Source organism: Anolis sagrei, chromosome 5 (genome assembly GCF_037176765.1).
Source record: "Anolis sagrei isolate rAnoSag1 chromosome 5, rAnoSag1.mat, whole genome shotgun sequence".
Classification (NCBI taxonomy): Eukaryota; Metazoa; Chordata; class Lepidosauria; order Squamata; family Dactyloidae; genus Anolis; species Anolis sagrei.
Genome location: NC_090025.1, coordinates 5,699,508 through 5,715,211, shown reverse-complemented (window position 1 = coordinate 5,715,211; position 15,704 = coordinate 5,699,508). Strand labels below are relative to the sequence as shown.

Genomic DNA, 15,704 nt, shown 5'->3' with positions numbered 1-15,704 from the left:
TCTGAGAGCAATTTCAGTGTGGTGGCCATACAACAAAAAGAAATAATCCAAAGACAGTAAAACACAAGGGCAAAGTGAAAGAGAGAGAATAAGAGAAATAGAGGAGACAACAGTAGGATTTGTGCATAAATGGGACATTAATATATTACTGTATATACTAGAGTATAAGCCTAGTTTTTCAGCCATTTTTTTAGGCTGAAAAAGTCCCCCTTGGGTTATACTTGAGTCAAGGTTATTTATTATTTTACTCTATTATTATTACTTTCATTTCATTTATTATTTTGTTCTATTTATTATTATTACATTTATCATTTTACTCTATTATTATACATTTATTATTTTACTGTATAATTGTTGTTATTGCTACATTCCTTATTTTACTCTTTATTATTGTTATTATTACATTTGTTATGTTGCTCTCTTTATTATTATTGGAAGGATACGTAAGCACATTTACATTGAAGTATATAGAAGTGAGGTTACTCTCAGTGACCCCTTTATAATCTTGTTTACTAAGCAGCCTCCCATAGTAATTCACTATATTGTCTAAGACTTCATCCCAAACACTGGCAATCTCAAAGATATTTCCAACACTTCTGGGTGATCCTACGCAGTGGAGCCCCCATGAAAAATGTATTATTTATTTATTTAAAACTTTTATATCCCGATCTTCTCACCTCCGTAGGGGAACTCAGACCGGCTTACAGCAAGGATTCAATGCTATCAACACAAGTTAAAACATCATACAACAATACAAGATTAAAATACACTAATATCCACTAATTTCACACACTCTATAGATCAGTGTTTCTCAACCTGGGGGTCGGGACTCCTGTGGGGGTCGCGAGGGGGTGTCAGAGGGGTCGCCAAAGACCATCAGAAAACACAGCATTTTCTGTTGGTCATGAGGGTTCTGTGTGGGAAGTTTGGTCCAATTCTATCATTGGTGGGGTTCAGAATGCTACTTCATTGTGGGTAAATTAACAGGGTATAGGGTTACAGCCTGTGTTGGACGGGGTTACACTCCCCCTGAAGACACAGGTTCGCAGCTTGGGTGTGATCCTGGACTCTTCGCTAAGCTTGGAACCCCAGGTTTCGGCGGTGTCCAGGGGAGCATTTGCACAACTCAAACTTGTGCGCCAGCTGCGCCCGTACCTTGGGAAGTCTGATTTGGCCACAGTGGTCCACGCTCTGGTTACATCCCGGATTGATTACTGCAACACTCTCTACGTGGGGTTGCCCTTGAAGACTGCCCGGAAGCTTCAGATGGTCCAGCGCTCGGCAGCCAGGTTGCTAACGGGAGCGGCACTCAGGGAGCACACCACTCCTCTGCTGAGCCAGCTCCACTGGCTGCCAATCCGCTACCGGGCATAATTCAAGGTGCTGGCTTTAGCCTATAAAGCCCTAAACGGTTCTGGCCCCGCTTACCTCTCCGAACGCATCTCCACCTATGAACCGACTAGAACATTAAGATCGTCTGGGGAGGCCCTGCTCTCGATCCCGCCTGCGTCACAGGTGCGCTTGGCGGGGACGAGAGACAGGGCCTTCTCAGTGGTGGCCCCTCGGCTATGGAATGCCTTGCCGGCAGACATCAGACAGGCACCTTCGTTGCTGACGTTTCGGAGAATGGTCAAGACCTGGCTTTACGAACAAGCGTTTGGCTAAGCAATGCAACTAATTAAGGAAGACGGTAAATGGAACATAGGAACGGCACAACGACTACGAGAACGGATCTGATTCAATTGAGGCGTTATATATGTTGTTTGTTGATTTGTCCTGTCTGATTGTTAATTGTTGTGGATCAACGTCGTCGATCCTGTTGTTGTATTGTTGTGTTTAAATGCATTGTAAACCGCATTGAGTCGCCTGTCAAGGGCTGAAAAATGCGGTATAAAAATGAAGCAAATAAATAAATAAATAAATAAATAAATTATAGATCCCAACAACTACAACTCCCAAATGTCAAGGTCTATTTTCCCCAAACTCCACCAGTGTTCACATTTGGGCATATTGAGTATTTGTGCCAGCTTTGGTCCAGATCCACCATTGTTTGAGTCCACAGTGTTCTCTGGGTGTAGGTGAACTACAACTCCAAAAACTCAAGGTCAATGTCCACCAGACCCTCCCGGTATTTTCTCTTGGTCATGGGAATTCTGTGTGCCAAGTTTGATTAAATCCATCATTGGTGGAGTTCAGAAGGCTCTTTGGTTTTAGATGAACTATAAATCCCAGCAACTCCAACATTCCCAAATGACAAAATCAATCACCCCCATCCCGCCAGTATTCAAATTTGAGCATATCGGGTATTTGGGATTTGAAAATACATCCTGAATATCAGATATTTACATTATGATTCAAAATTATAGCAAAATTACAATTATGAAGTAGCAACAAAAATAATGTTATGTTTGGGGGTCACCACAACATGAGGAACTCTACTAAGGGGTCACAGCATTAGGAAGGCTGAGAAACACTGCTATAGATTCAGTGGGAATAGAGTAAGAAGACAGCATCATTTCAGAATTAAGTGACACATGGAGCCCAACCTCAGAACTTACCAAAGATGGACCTTTCCCTCTTCAAAAGGAGTGGGACGTGCAACTATTTCCGATGTCCCCAAGCCCACGGATGGAAAGCAGCAAAGACCAGCATGACAGGTTCTTCTCTACCCAACACTCACTCCACAATAGTGGTGGAATTACAGCCCTTCTACACCTCTCCTATACTTCTGTCATAAAGGCGGAAGCATTTGTGAAATTCATTTGCCTCATCTTGACAACGTTCAGCAATTGTCAAAGCATGTTATATCCCGATACAGACTGATGAGAAGCGCCCATGTTGAACTAAATGCACACAATGCACTGGGAGCAGTTCTTAGAAAGTGTGTCACCCATTTTGGCTCATTTTGTTGCTTCTTCTATGAAGAAAGGTGGGCAAGATAGAGAAATACATGAAAGACTCCTTCTACATCACCAGGGAGTGGTAAGATGGGAATGGGAGCTTTGGGGGTTCGGAGCAGGGACCATTCTTGGTCCTTTTGAGAAGAGATTGCCTTGGAAACGGGCGTGAGCGGTATGGCGGCGCTGAAGTACACGGTAAGCTTCGCCTTGCTCCCAAACACCACCACACAAGAGCTGTAGGATTATAGTTTATTGAGGAAAAAAATCCAAGTCAAAATAAAGTATAAGCAATGCAAAGTTCCAAAGAGTTAGGTTAAATGCAGAATACAGTTCCAAGAATCTTCAGGTAAAAACAAAAGGCACAATCCTTTAAGCAGAGGTCAAAACAGAGTCCATGTGGTACAAACAGTGAAACACTAGCCCCAAGAATCATGATACAAAAACCCAAAGCGTGCTGCTTCCAAAGATATTCCATGAAGCTTCCAGGCTAAAAAGCTACGTTGAACTGACACTTTCCCTTCGTTTGCAAGAAGCCTAAATACCTTTTGCTAACATGAAAACATTATGCTCTCACCAACATGAAAGCATTGCAATGACCTTTCCCCGAGCTGGCTTCTCGTCTGTTGGCTAGGCGTGAACTCCTCCTGACCCACAAATCAAGACGTGCTTGCCGGATCAGGTCACTATCAAGGCTTTCTTCACTTTCACTATCAGCATGGGAAGGCAAAGGCCTTTCCACCTGTTCGCTATCTAATTCATTAGCATTCAATTCTTCTGAGAACTGCTTTGTTGACTCTGCACTGTCTGTGGAAGCCTCAGAAAAAGACATAGCAGGAATCTGAGGCACAGAAAAAGAGCCAGGAATCTGAATCCCATCATCCTCATCATCAGAGAACATCTCAGGCCCAGAATCACGCTGAACCACAACAGCGGGTCTGGATGACACCGACAGCGAGGAGGAGCTGCCTCCCGGCTGGGAGGAGAGGACCACCAAGGACGGCTGGGTGTACTACACCAACCTTGAATAAATGAGACCCCAAGGGCCATCCAGTCCAGTCTTCTGCCACGCAGGAATACACAATCAAAGCACTCCTAACAGATGGCCATCTAGCCTGTTTTTTAAAAAAGCTCCAGAGAACGAGACTTCACCAGACTCTGAGGCAATGAGTCCCACTGTTGAACAGCTCTTACAGTCAGGAAGTTTTTCCTAATCTGGAAAATCTCTTTCCCTGCAATGTGAACCCATTATTTGATGTCCTGGTCTCTAAAGATGGCCAGGGGACAGTTCCACCTTGTCTCCTGTGCTATTCTAATAATATAATGTAATGTAATGTAATATAATATATTGTATATACATATATACAGCTTACAACGCATTCACCTCTATGTCCCACCTCGTAATCTAAGATGTAAGATCATCCGGGGAGGCCCTCATAATCTAAGATCATCCGGGGAGATGCATCTGGCGGGGACGAGGGACAGGGCCTTCTCGGCTGTGGCTCCCCGCCTATGGAACACACTCCCAAATGAGGTAAGAGCTGCTCCCTGCCTCCTGGCTTTTAGAAGAAAATTAAAATCATGGTTTTGGAACCAGGCCTTCAGGCAGTAGAAGTAAATGTATGCAGCATTTCAGAAAGACAATGACTAGAATGGCGATTCGACGGATGAGACTGTTTTATTGTTTTAATGATTGTTTTATTGCTTGTGAATGCACTGTTTTTAACTTGATTTATGTCTAATTGTAATGTATAATTATAATTGTTTGTACTGGCATTGAATTTTGTCATTACTTATGTGTAAACCGCTTTGAGTCCCCCTCGGGGTGAGAAAAGCGGTATACAAATGCTGTAAATAAATATAATATTATAATGTAATGCAATATAATACTACTAATAATATGATATTATAATTATATATTTATATTACATGTAATATTACTAATAATATCACAATATAATGTTATAGTACAATATAGTAATATTTAATACTGATACTGTGCTATGCTAATAATATAATATATTGTGTGTGTATGTGTGTGTATATATACACCTTGTAAGCCGCTCTCTGGGTCCCCTTCAGAGTGAGAAGGGCGGCATATAAATATTGTAAATAAAGAAATATCGTGAAGATGCCAACTCCAACTCAAATCTCTAGGATTGCAGAGAGAATGAATTTATTCTGTTTTTCCATGCAAGCATGCAAATGAAGCATTACCAAGTATTCTTTTGAGAAAACTGAGGAAATAGATGCCAGTAACAAAAGCCAAACAGAATGCCTCATCCTTCAAAAGACAGCCAATTAACTAACCTCGGAGACGGCGCATTAGCAATTGGAGGAAGTTGACAGAAACAACACATTTTGCATTGCCTGGTTGCCAAAAAGGAGAGCATGGAGGAAATAAGAAAATGAAAGAGCAGTGCCAAAGGAATACAAATGTCCAAGAAGTTGTGCCATTTGGTGCAGATATTGCGTGGAATAATATTTATCCTGGCGGCTTGCAGAAACAATTACTAACAGACCATAGCTTCAAATTAGCAAAACTGGAATAATTTCTTTCTAGGGACCTGAGTCTAACTAACCTAAAGGGAAGAATAGATTTTAAAGTAAAAGATTGAGCAAGGGAGTTTAGTTTCATCAAAAACAGATATTAAAGATGTGGGATTGATAGCTGTGCAATTAGGTTCACTTCACCACAGGAATAATGAAGAATGTTTCTACCGTAAGTAAGTAACTTACTTTATTTTAATGTATTGTTGAAGGCTTTCATGGCCGGAATCACTGAGTTGTTGTAGGTTTTTTTGGGCTATATGGCCATGTTCTAGAGGCATTCTCTCCTGACGTTTCGCCTGGCCAAGTTAGACTTTACGAGTTACGGGCGCAGCTGGCGCACAAGTTTTAACTGTGCAAAGGCCCTCCCAGCCACCGTCAAAACCTGAGCATCAAGTGTCAAAGCAGAGTCCAGAAGGACCCCCATAGGTTGGTTTTCCATTCATAAAATGGAAAATCTACCTATTTAGCAAACCTTACAAATGCTGATTTATTATCACTGTCTTATATACCTATTCAGGGTCACGTGAAAACCTTTTGGGCAGAAAGCAGTCATGAAAGACTTAAGAAGCCCTGATCCATGCTCTGGCTTTCAAGGAAAATATTTTATGTGCCCACACTTCCCATTGAAATACTAATAAGTTTATATTTGTTAAAAATTGTTCTTAGAATCATAGAATAGAATCATAGAATCAAAGAGCTGGAAGAGACCTCATGGGCCATCCAGTCCAACCCCATTCTGCCAAGAAGCAGGAATATTGCAATCAAATCACCCCTGACAAATGGCCATCCAGCCTCTGCTTAAAAGCTTCCAAAGAAGGAGCCTCCACCACACTCCGGAGCAGAGAGTTCCACTGCTGAACGGCTCTCACAGTCAGGAAGTTCTTCCTCATGTTCAGATGGAATCTCCTCTCTTGTAGTTTGAAGCCATTGTTCCGTGTCCTAGTCTCCAGGGAAGCAGAAAACAAGCTTGCTCCCTCCTCCCTGTGGCTTCCTCTCACATATTTATACATGGCTATCATATCCCCTCTCAGCCTTCTCTTCTTCAGGCTAAACATGCCCAGCTCGTTAAGCCGCTCCTCATAGGGCTTGTTCTCCAGACCTTTTATCATTTTAGTCGCTCTCCTTCTTCTTCATTTTAATTACTGTACTGTTAAGTATCTTTTACACTACAAATAAGATACGTGCAGTGTACATAAGAATTCATTCATGGCTTTTTTTTTCAAATTATAATCCAGCCCTCCAACAATTTGAGGGACTGTAACCTGTCCCTCTGTTTAAAAAGTTTGAGGACCCCTGCAATAAGGCACAGAAAAGGAACCTTTGGCGTTCATAAGTTGAGTCGCCTAAGGGCTGAGAAAAGCGGTATATAAATGAAGTAAATAAATAAATAACACAACAAAGTAAACAGACTTCCCATCAAACTGTCTTTTTGCTCTTACCAACTAGAAGAGTGCTTCTCAACCTTAATACCACCACGAATTAATACAGTTACTAATGTTGTGGTGACCCCCAACCATAAAATCATATTTCTTACTACTTCATAACTGTAATTTTGCTACTGTTATGAATCATAATGTAAATATCTTCAGTCACTGGATCAAATTTGGCACAAATATCTGATACACCCAGATGTGAATACTGGTTGGGTTGGGGGGGGGGGAGGTTGATTTTGTTATTTGGGAGTTTTAGTTGCTGGAAATTATAGTTCACCTACAATCAAAGAGCATTCCGAACCCCACCAACAATGGAATTGAACCAAATTTGGCACACAGGACTCCCATGACCAACAGAAAACACTACAAGGGTTTGGTGGGCATTGACCTTGAATTTTGGAGTTGTAGTTCACCTTCATCCAGCGAGCACTGTAGACTCAAACAATGATGGATCTGGACAAAACTTGGCAGAGATACTCAATATGCCCAAATGTGAACACTGGCAGAGTTTGGGGAAAATAGATCTTGACATTTGGGATTTATAGTTCACCTACAGTCAAAGAGTATTCTGATCCCCACAAATGATAGAATTGGCTCAAACTTCCCACACAGAACTTCCATGACCAACAGAAAATACTGTGTTTTCTGATGGTCTTTGGCGACCCTTCAGACTCCCCCGCGACCCCCCAGGAGTCCCGACCCCCCAGGTTGAGAAACGCTGAACTAGAAAGTGGAAATTACAAGTTTTCCCATCAGAAAAACCAGCTTTAATATCTCCTAATTTGTCTTACATATCTTTAAAATGCACCCTTAAATAGTCTGGCACAATGGTAATTATAATTTGGGGGAAGACCATAAGAAACTGATGCCCAGTCAAAACTAGAATTATTTTCTGGCATAGGCCTCTTTGACATAAAAGACAGGGTTATATATTTACAATCCAAGTGTCCGCATCACCTCCTGTCTTCCTAGGTCATGTCTTCTTATTCTGTAACCTACTTAACAGCAAAGGCCCAAACCAGCCTGTCATATTATGTCTACTTAGCAGTTCTGAGATGATTTGAGACAGTCCCTGGAGCACCGTATAACTGGCATGGGTGACAGCCTTTCTCCTTTCATAGTATTTTCTTAAGCAAAGAATCCCCAGAGGTGGTTTTGACAGTTAATTCCTCTGAAATATACTCTACAGCACCTGGTATTTATTGGGAGTTTCCCATTCAAGTAATAATCTGGACTGACCTTGCTTGGTTTCCAAGATCAGAAGGAATGTGATGCCTTCAGAAAGAATGGTAAGATAAAAAAAAAAAGACTGGCTAAATGTGTTAGATCTCTGTCTGGAATTATACTCCTGAGCCATGGAGAAGAAGAACTAAACAAGTTACTGGACCACCTTAACAGCATCCACCCAAACATCCAATTCACCATGGAAAAAGAAAATGAAGGAAAACAGCCATTTCTAGATGTCCTAGTCACCCGCTAACCAGATCAACAATTGGGTCACACAGTTTACAGAAAACCCACACACACAGATAGATGCCTAAATAAAAACTTCAACCATCACCCAAGTAAAAAAGAAAACACAATTAAAACCCTGGCAGACAGGATCTGCAAAGCCCACCTCCTCCAAGACAAACTAAACCACCTAAACTGGGCTTTGCGGGCCAACGGAGACTCCACCACAGACATCAGAAGAACTACAAGACCGAGAACAAGCCACGAGAGTCGAGACAAAGATCCACCAGAAGAAAAGCGTTCTTGCCATACATCAAGGGAACCACTGACCGCACTGGGAAGCTGACGAAGAAGCACAACCTATAAACTATCTACAGACCCACTAAGAACATCCAACAAATGCTACATTCAGCAAAGGACAAGAGGGATCCTCTCATCTCTGCAGGAGTCTACCGTATCCCATGCAGCTGTGGACAAGTCTACACAGGGACCACCAAACGCAGCAGCATTGCCCAAACATGAACCAAGGAATATGAAAGACACTGCAGACTACTTCAACCAGAGAGGTCAGCCATAGCAGAGCACCTGATGAGCCAACCTGGACACAGCATATTATTTGAGGACACAGAAATGCTGGACCACTCTCACAACCACCATGTCAGGTGACACAGAGAAGTCACTGAAATCCACAAGCATGTGGACAATTTCAACAGAAAGGAGGAAACCATAAAAATGAAAAATTATCTGGCTACCATTATTTAAAACTCTAAAATCATAACAGTAAGTAAAGTACAACATTCAAAATTAGGGGAACTTCAAACATGAAACAATCAGGGACAGCTAATCACGTCCAACAAAGGATTCCACCAGGCAGTATGAAGCCACACCTTGAAACTGCTAGGCCATTAAATGCTAATCAAGGTGGCCAATTGAATCATTCACACCTAGCTCCAACAGACAAGAGTTCTTTCTCCCACCCTGGACATTCTATAGATAGATAAACCCCATTTTCCTAATCTCCAGCAGACCTCATAACCTCTGAAGATTCCTGCCATAGATGCAGGTGAAACGTCAGGAGATAATGCTTCTGGAACACGGCCGTACAGCCCAAAAAACTTACAACAACCTCAGTGATTTCGACCATGAAAGCCTTCAACAATACATTGTCCAATCACTTCCTGTAGGAGCACTTAAACTAATGGCGTCTACTCTTTGCTTTGCATATAATACCTAGCACTTCGTCTTATCTCTCCTCGCAAGAAAACTAGAGTGCTAAGTCTAGATATCATATTATGCAAATCATAAACAAGGGTCCCCTGGTTTGTTTAGTCATTCTTTCATGGTGCAGGACTATTTGCGTAGCATGTATCTTTGTAAACAATAGGATGCAATTCACTCAAAACACTTGTTTAGCATGGCATGCAGACCCAAACATTGCCTCACTTCTTTCACTTTCCATTTTCTCCATGATCATGCTCAGCAAGAGAAAGTTACTGACCAGTGAACACAAGGACCCCACCCTCCTTTTGATATACAGTTTGATTCTATGCAAAATGCATCCCAATGCTAGATGAGCTCGTTCCAGTCAATTTCACAATGTGCAAAGTTAGTGACAGCCTGTCTAGAGATGCAGTGAAGATACGTCACAATCAGATTAGGATCTCAATAATATAAATCATGAGACACATGCAAGAGAATAAACTGAAAGAAGTTTGGCTTGACTTGGATTATAGGCAGAAAGTAACTCACTCAGGCGCAAGAAGTCTGAATTTAAATTATTTCAATTTGCAAAAATATACCGCATGCCCTTGGGCTGATTAGACTCTGAACTGATCTTTCTCCCTGATAACTGGCAGTAGATATCAAGCCCCTCTTCATTCCCAATAATTGCATGTTATGCATAATACAAATCAAGAACAGCTGTGAACATAAAGCAACTAAAGACACTAATTTACACCCCAAACATAAACATGTCTAACTAAAATTATGTCCTTACTTTCAACAAGTAGCTTCCAGCATCAGACACTCTGCAAATAATGAGTTTATGATATTTTCAACAGTCATTCCTAAACATACAACAACTTAATTGCACATAAGCAGAAGGCCCAGACTGGGAGGCTATCTACCCAGGATTATTTCATTTCACTAAATATGTCATTTGTTTAAAGGGGAGCAATGCGCACACATCCTGAACACAAGTCTGCTATCAGTCTCCATGATTCAGTGGAGCTTCTAAGCTCTGCAGGGACAGCTCTCCTCTCCAAATTAAAGTCACAAGCGTCTACTATAATGACAAAGAGGTAATAAAACTGTCAGTATCACTGCCACCATTCTGGAGTGTTTTTTATAGACTGGAAGATTTCTTTAGAATGGGCCCACCATGCGGTTAATGAACAATCCTGGAGAAAGCCAAATTGTAAATCGATTCACACAATTACTGCTTGAAAATTCTCTGTTGTCTTCTAACACAAGAAAAAAAAACATGTTTATTCTTTCAGAAATAGCAAATAATTATGTGAATACAGGCATTTTTCCAAGTTACAAAAAGGTTCTGTGGGTATGTTCTTAAGTGGAATTTGTAAGTCAAAACAGGTACATTTTTAAGTGTAACGGCAGTCAAATATGAATGTACGAGGGTTGAATGAAAAGTAATGCCTCCACCTTCACAACTCCTCAACAGATGGCAGTACTGGTATGTACTCGGACAACCACCAGTGAATAGGAATTCCTGATCGTTTCTCATATGGAGTTCCCCTGTGTTTGAGTTTTGTTTTTTATTTACTGTTATAATTTTAGAGTTTTTTAGTACTGATAGTCAGATTTTGTTCATTTTTATGGTTTCTTCCTTTCTGTTGAAATTGTCCATGTGCTTGTGGATTTCAATGGCTTCTCTGTGTAGCCCGACATGGTAGCATTTCGGTGTTCTCAAATAATATGCTGTGTCCAGGTTGGTCAAACAGGTCCCTGCTGAAATCTTTAAAGAGGGAGGACCTGAGCTGACACACCAACTCCACCAGCTCATAGAAAAAGTGTGGGTAACTGAGAAAATCCCAGCAGATTTCAAGGATGCCACCATCATCACCCTCTTCAAAAAAGGGGAAAGAACAGACTGCGGAAACTATCGAGGTATCTCCCTTCTAACCTCCGCTGGGAAAATCCTCGCAAGAATCCTTGCAAACCGCCTTCTGCCCCTCTCAGAAGACACCCTCCCAGAATCCCAGAACGGCTTCCGCCCTTCCAGAGGAACCGTGGACATGATTTTCACTGCACGACAGCTCCAAGAAAAATGCAGAGAACAAAATCAACCTCTGTACATGGCATTCATCGACCTTGCAAAAGCATTCGACACAGTGAACCGCAGCACTCTCTGGACCATCCTCCAAAAAATCGGGTGCCCAAGAAAATTTGTGAACATCCTGCGGCTCCTCCATGATGACATGATGGCAACAGTCTTGGACAGCAATGGCTCCCAAAATGACCCATTTAAGGTGGAATCAGGTGTCAAACAGGGATGTGTTATTGCCCCAACTTTATTCTCCATCTTCATTGCTATGATACTTCACCTTGTTGATGGGAAGCTTCCCACCGGAGTGGAAATCATCTATCGGACAGATGGCAAGCTATTCAACCTCAGCAGACTGAAAGCCAAAACCAAGGTTACAACAACATGTTATGCTGATGACAACGTCGTCTGTGTGCATTCAGAAAATCTACAAGCCACTCTAAACACCTTCGCAGAAGCATACGAGAAGCTCAGCCTGTCATTGAACATCGAAAAAACCAAGGCAGAGACCACCAGCATTGAAGTAATGGTCCTCCACCATCAACTCTGCTGGACCAGCCACGTTGTCCGGATGCCAGACCACTGTCTCCCAAAGCAGTTGCTCTACTCAGAACTCAAGAATGGAAAACAGAATGTTGGTGGACAAGAAAAGAGATTGAAAGATGGGCTCAAAGCCAAACTTAAAAACTCCGGCATAGACACTGAGAATTGGGAAGCCCTGGCCCTTGAGCGCTCCAGCTGGAGGTCAGCTGTGACCAGCAGTGCTCCAGAATTTGAAGAGGCACGAATGGAGGGTGAAAGAGAGAAACATGCCAAGAGGAAGGCGCATCAAGCCAACCCCGACCGAGACCGCCTTCCACCTGGAAACCAATGCCCTCACTGCGGAAGAAGATGCAGAGCAAGAATAGGGCTCCACAGCCACATACGGACCCACAAGAATCCTGGAAGACAATCCTCCTCGGAAAATGAGGGATCGTCTAAGTAAGTAAGTAAGTAAGGTCCATCAGGTGCTCTGCTATGGCTGACTTCTCTGGTTGAAGTAGTCTGCAGTGCCTTTCATGTTCCTTGATTCGTGTCTGGGCAATGCTGCTGCGTTTGCGGGTCCCTCTGTAGACTTGTCCACAGCTGCATGGTATACGGTAGACTCCTGCAGAGATTGCTCAATGTAGCATTTGTTGGATTTTCTTGGTGGGTCTGTAGATAGTTTGTATGTTGTGTTTCCTCATCAGCTTCCCTCAAATGTTTATTCAAGCTGGCTCACTGCAACATTCCCACTTGCTTTAAAAGACAAGGATTCTTTCTCCCACCCTGAGCATTATTCCACAGGTGTGTGTGTATATATGTGTATGTGGGCTCTGCTGCAAGAGGGACCCTGGGGCCTGAGTATTGCCATCCAACTTTGCTGCCTGCTCAGCCCTGGGCTTACCCACGAGGAGACCTTCAGCCACACCCTCATTCCAGCCATCTGACCCAGCAGGGAGAGAACATGGCCCCCGCAACCTCACTGCACTGCTACTTTATGACCGCGCCACCCATTGCCCGTCTGCCGGAATACCTGCGCCAGGTGCCTCCATAGCCACGCTACCCATCATTTAGACATTGGAACACCTGTGCAAACGCTCGTTTTCGGGGTTCCCCTGCCTCTCCTGTTGCTTCAGACCACTTTTTCTATCAGCCCACTTTGGCTAGGATTCAATGTTTACTTTTATGCAACTCCTGGAACGATTCCATCAGCGCTGCCTCCGGAAAATCCTGCAAATCTCTTGGGAAGACAGGCAGACAAACGTCAGCATGCTGGAAGAAGCAAAGACCACCAGCATCGAAGCGATGGTCCTCCGTTATCAACTCCGCTGGACCAGCCACGTTGTCCAGATGCCCGACCACCGTCTCCCAAAGCAGTTGCTCTACCCCGAACTCAAGAACAGAAAACGGAATGTTGGTGGATAGGAAAAGAGATTTAGAGATGGGCTCAATCCAACCTTAAAAGCTTTGGCATAGACCCCGAGAACTGGGAAGCCCTGGCCCTTAAGCGCTCAAGCTGGAGGTCAGCTGTGACCAGCAGTGCTGCAGAATTTGAAGAGGTACGAATGGAGGGTTAAAGAGAGAAACGTGCCAAGAGGAAGGCGCGTCAAGCCAACCCCAACCGAGATCGCCATCCACCTGGAAACCAATGCCCTCACTGCGGAAGAAGATGCAGGTCAAGAATAGGGCTCCACAGTCACCTATGAACCCACAAGGAAACGCATAATGGAAGACCATCTTACTCGCCCAACGAGGGATCACCTAAGTAAGTATTTTGAAATATTATTAGTAATATTACCTGTAATATAAAATATCATATTATTATTATTATTATTATTATTTTGTATTAAGGGGTGAGAAAAGCAGTATAAAATGTAATTAATATAATATACACATACAATATATTATATTATTAGCATAGTAGAATATCAGCATTATCTATTACTATATTGTACCATACCATTATTTTGTAAAATTATTTATATAATATATAATATATATACATACAATATATGGTATTATTAGCATAGTAAAATATAAGCATTATATATTACTATATTGTACCATACCATTATTTTGTAATATTATTAATAATATCACCTGTAATATAAAATATATAGTTATATCATCTTATTATTATAATGTATTAAGGGGTGAGAAAAGTGGTATAAAATGTAGTTAATATAATATAAATACATACAATATATTATATTATTAGCATAGTACAATATCAGCATTATCTATTACTATATTGTACCATACCATTATTTTGTAATATTATTTATGTAATATATAATATATATACACATACAATATATGATATTATTAGCATAGTACAATATCAGCATTATCTATTACTATATTTTACCATACCATTATTTTGTAATATTATTTATGTAATATATAATATATACACATACAATATATGATATTATTAGCATAGTACAATATCAGCATTATCTATTACTATATTTTACCATACCATTATTTTGTAATATTATTAGTAACATTACCTGTAATATAAAATATATAGTTGTATCATCTTATTATTATAATGTATTAAGGGGTGAGAAAAGTGGTATAAAATGTAGTTAATATAATATAAATACATACAATATATTATATTATTAGCATAGTACAATATCAGCATTATCTATTACTATACTATACTATTACTATACTATTCTTTTGTATTTTACTATACTATTATTTTGTAATATTACCTGTAATATAATATATATAAATATATCATATTATCAATATTATATTATGTTACATATTTATTCCTTTTACTTTATTAAATATTTATTGTATTGTATTTACATATGTATTCCTCTATTACCATCAACATGCATGACACTTCACAAAAGCAGTGGATCTTAACCAAGGCCTACAATCTAAACACACAAACTCTGGGGGAAAAAACCCCAAAATGCTTCAGAAACTCCCCCAAAATGTAAACAATTGGAAGAAATGAACTCTGAAGTACCCCAAAATGCTTCAGAACACCCCCCCCTAAGGCCAATAACCAAAATACTCACAGGAAGTATGTTTCCCTCCTCCTCCTCCTCCTCCATGGCCTTCCTAAGTCCAAAAAGGAGAAGAGACGTCCTGAAGCCCCTTCTTCCACTCAGGAGGAGAAGTGCGCATGCGCAGCTCCCACCCGCTCTCCTCCCTCGTTGTTAAGGACTCGCTCCCAGGCAGAATGGGAGGAAGTGGGCGGAGCCTCGTCGGGACGCGCACGCGCAGTTCTTGCCTCCTCCTCGCGGAGGGCGGGAAGGCAAGCGCGAGCCCGCGAACCCAACCAACCAACCGCCGAGGCGAATCAGAGCGAATGGGGGGGGAAAGGGGGAGGAGTCTCAAAGGAAAGAAGGCGGGACGACGTAGGGGCGGGAAGGCGGAGGACCAATCAGCTTTCCTCAGCCCGCGCCGCCATTGGACAAGCGCTAGCCAAACATATAAGACGTTAAAGGGGGCGGGAATTTTGAAGGACCCGGATGAACTAGGCCTCTGGACCATGTTGGTAGTAAAGCGATGTTTCTGCTTTCGTTGCCATGGCAATTC

The 15,704-nt window shown here is 41.8% G+C and overlaps 1 protein-coding gene across 2 annotated transcripts in view; it reads right to left on the bottom strand.

The window, feature by feature from the left end:
- Positions 1 to 15,348, bottom strand: part of ALMS1 (ALMS1 centrosome and basal body associated protein) — a 121,961-nt gene extending 106,613 nt beyond the window's left edge. Inside the window, exon 1 of one of the 2 annotated variants that reach the window (XM_067468541.1) lies at positions 15,182 to 15,348. In XM_067468541.1, coding sequence (XP_067324642.1) covers positions 15,182 to 15,217 — 36 coding nt within the window. In that variant the 5' untranslated portion in view covers positions 15,218 to 15,348. The remainder of the gene's footprint in view (positions 1 to 15,181) is intronic. The other variant, XM_067468540.1, reaches the window with a different exon arrangement.
- Positions 15,349 to 15,704: the final 356 nt, after the last annotated feature.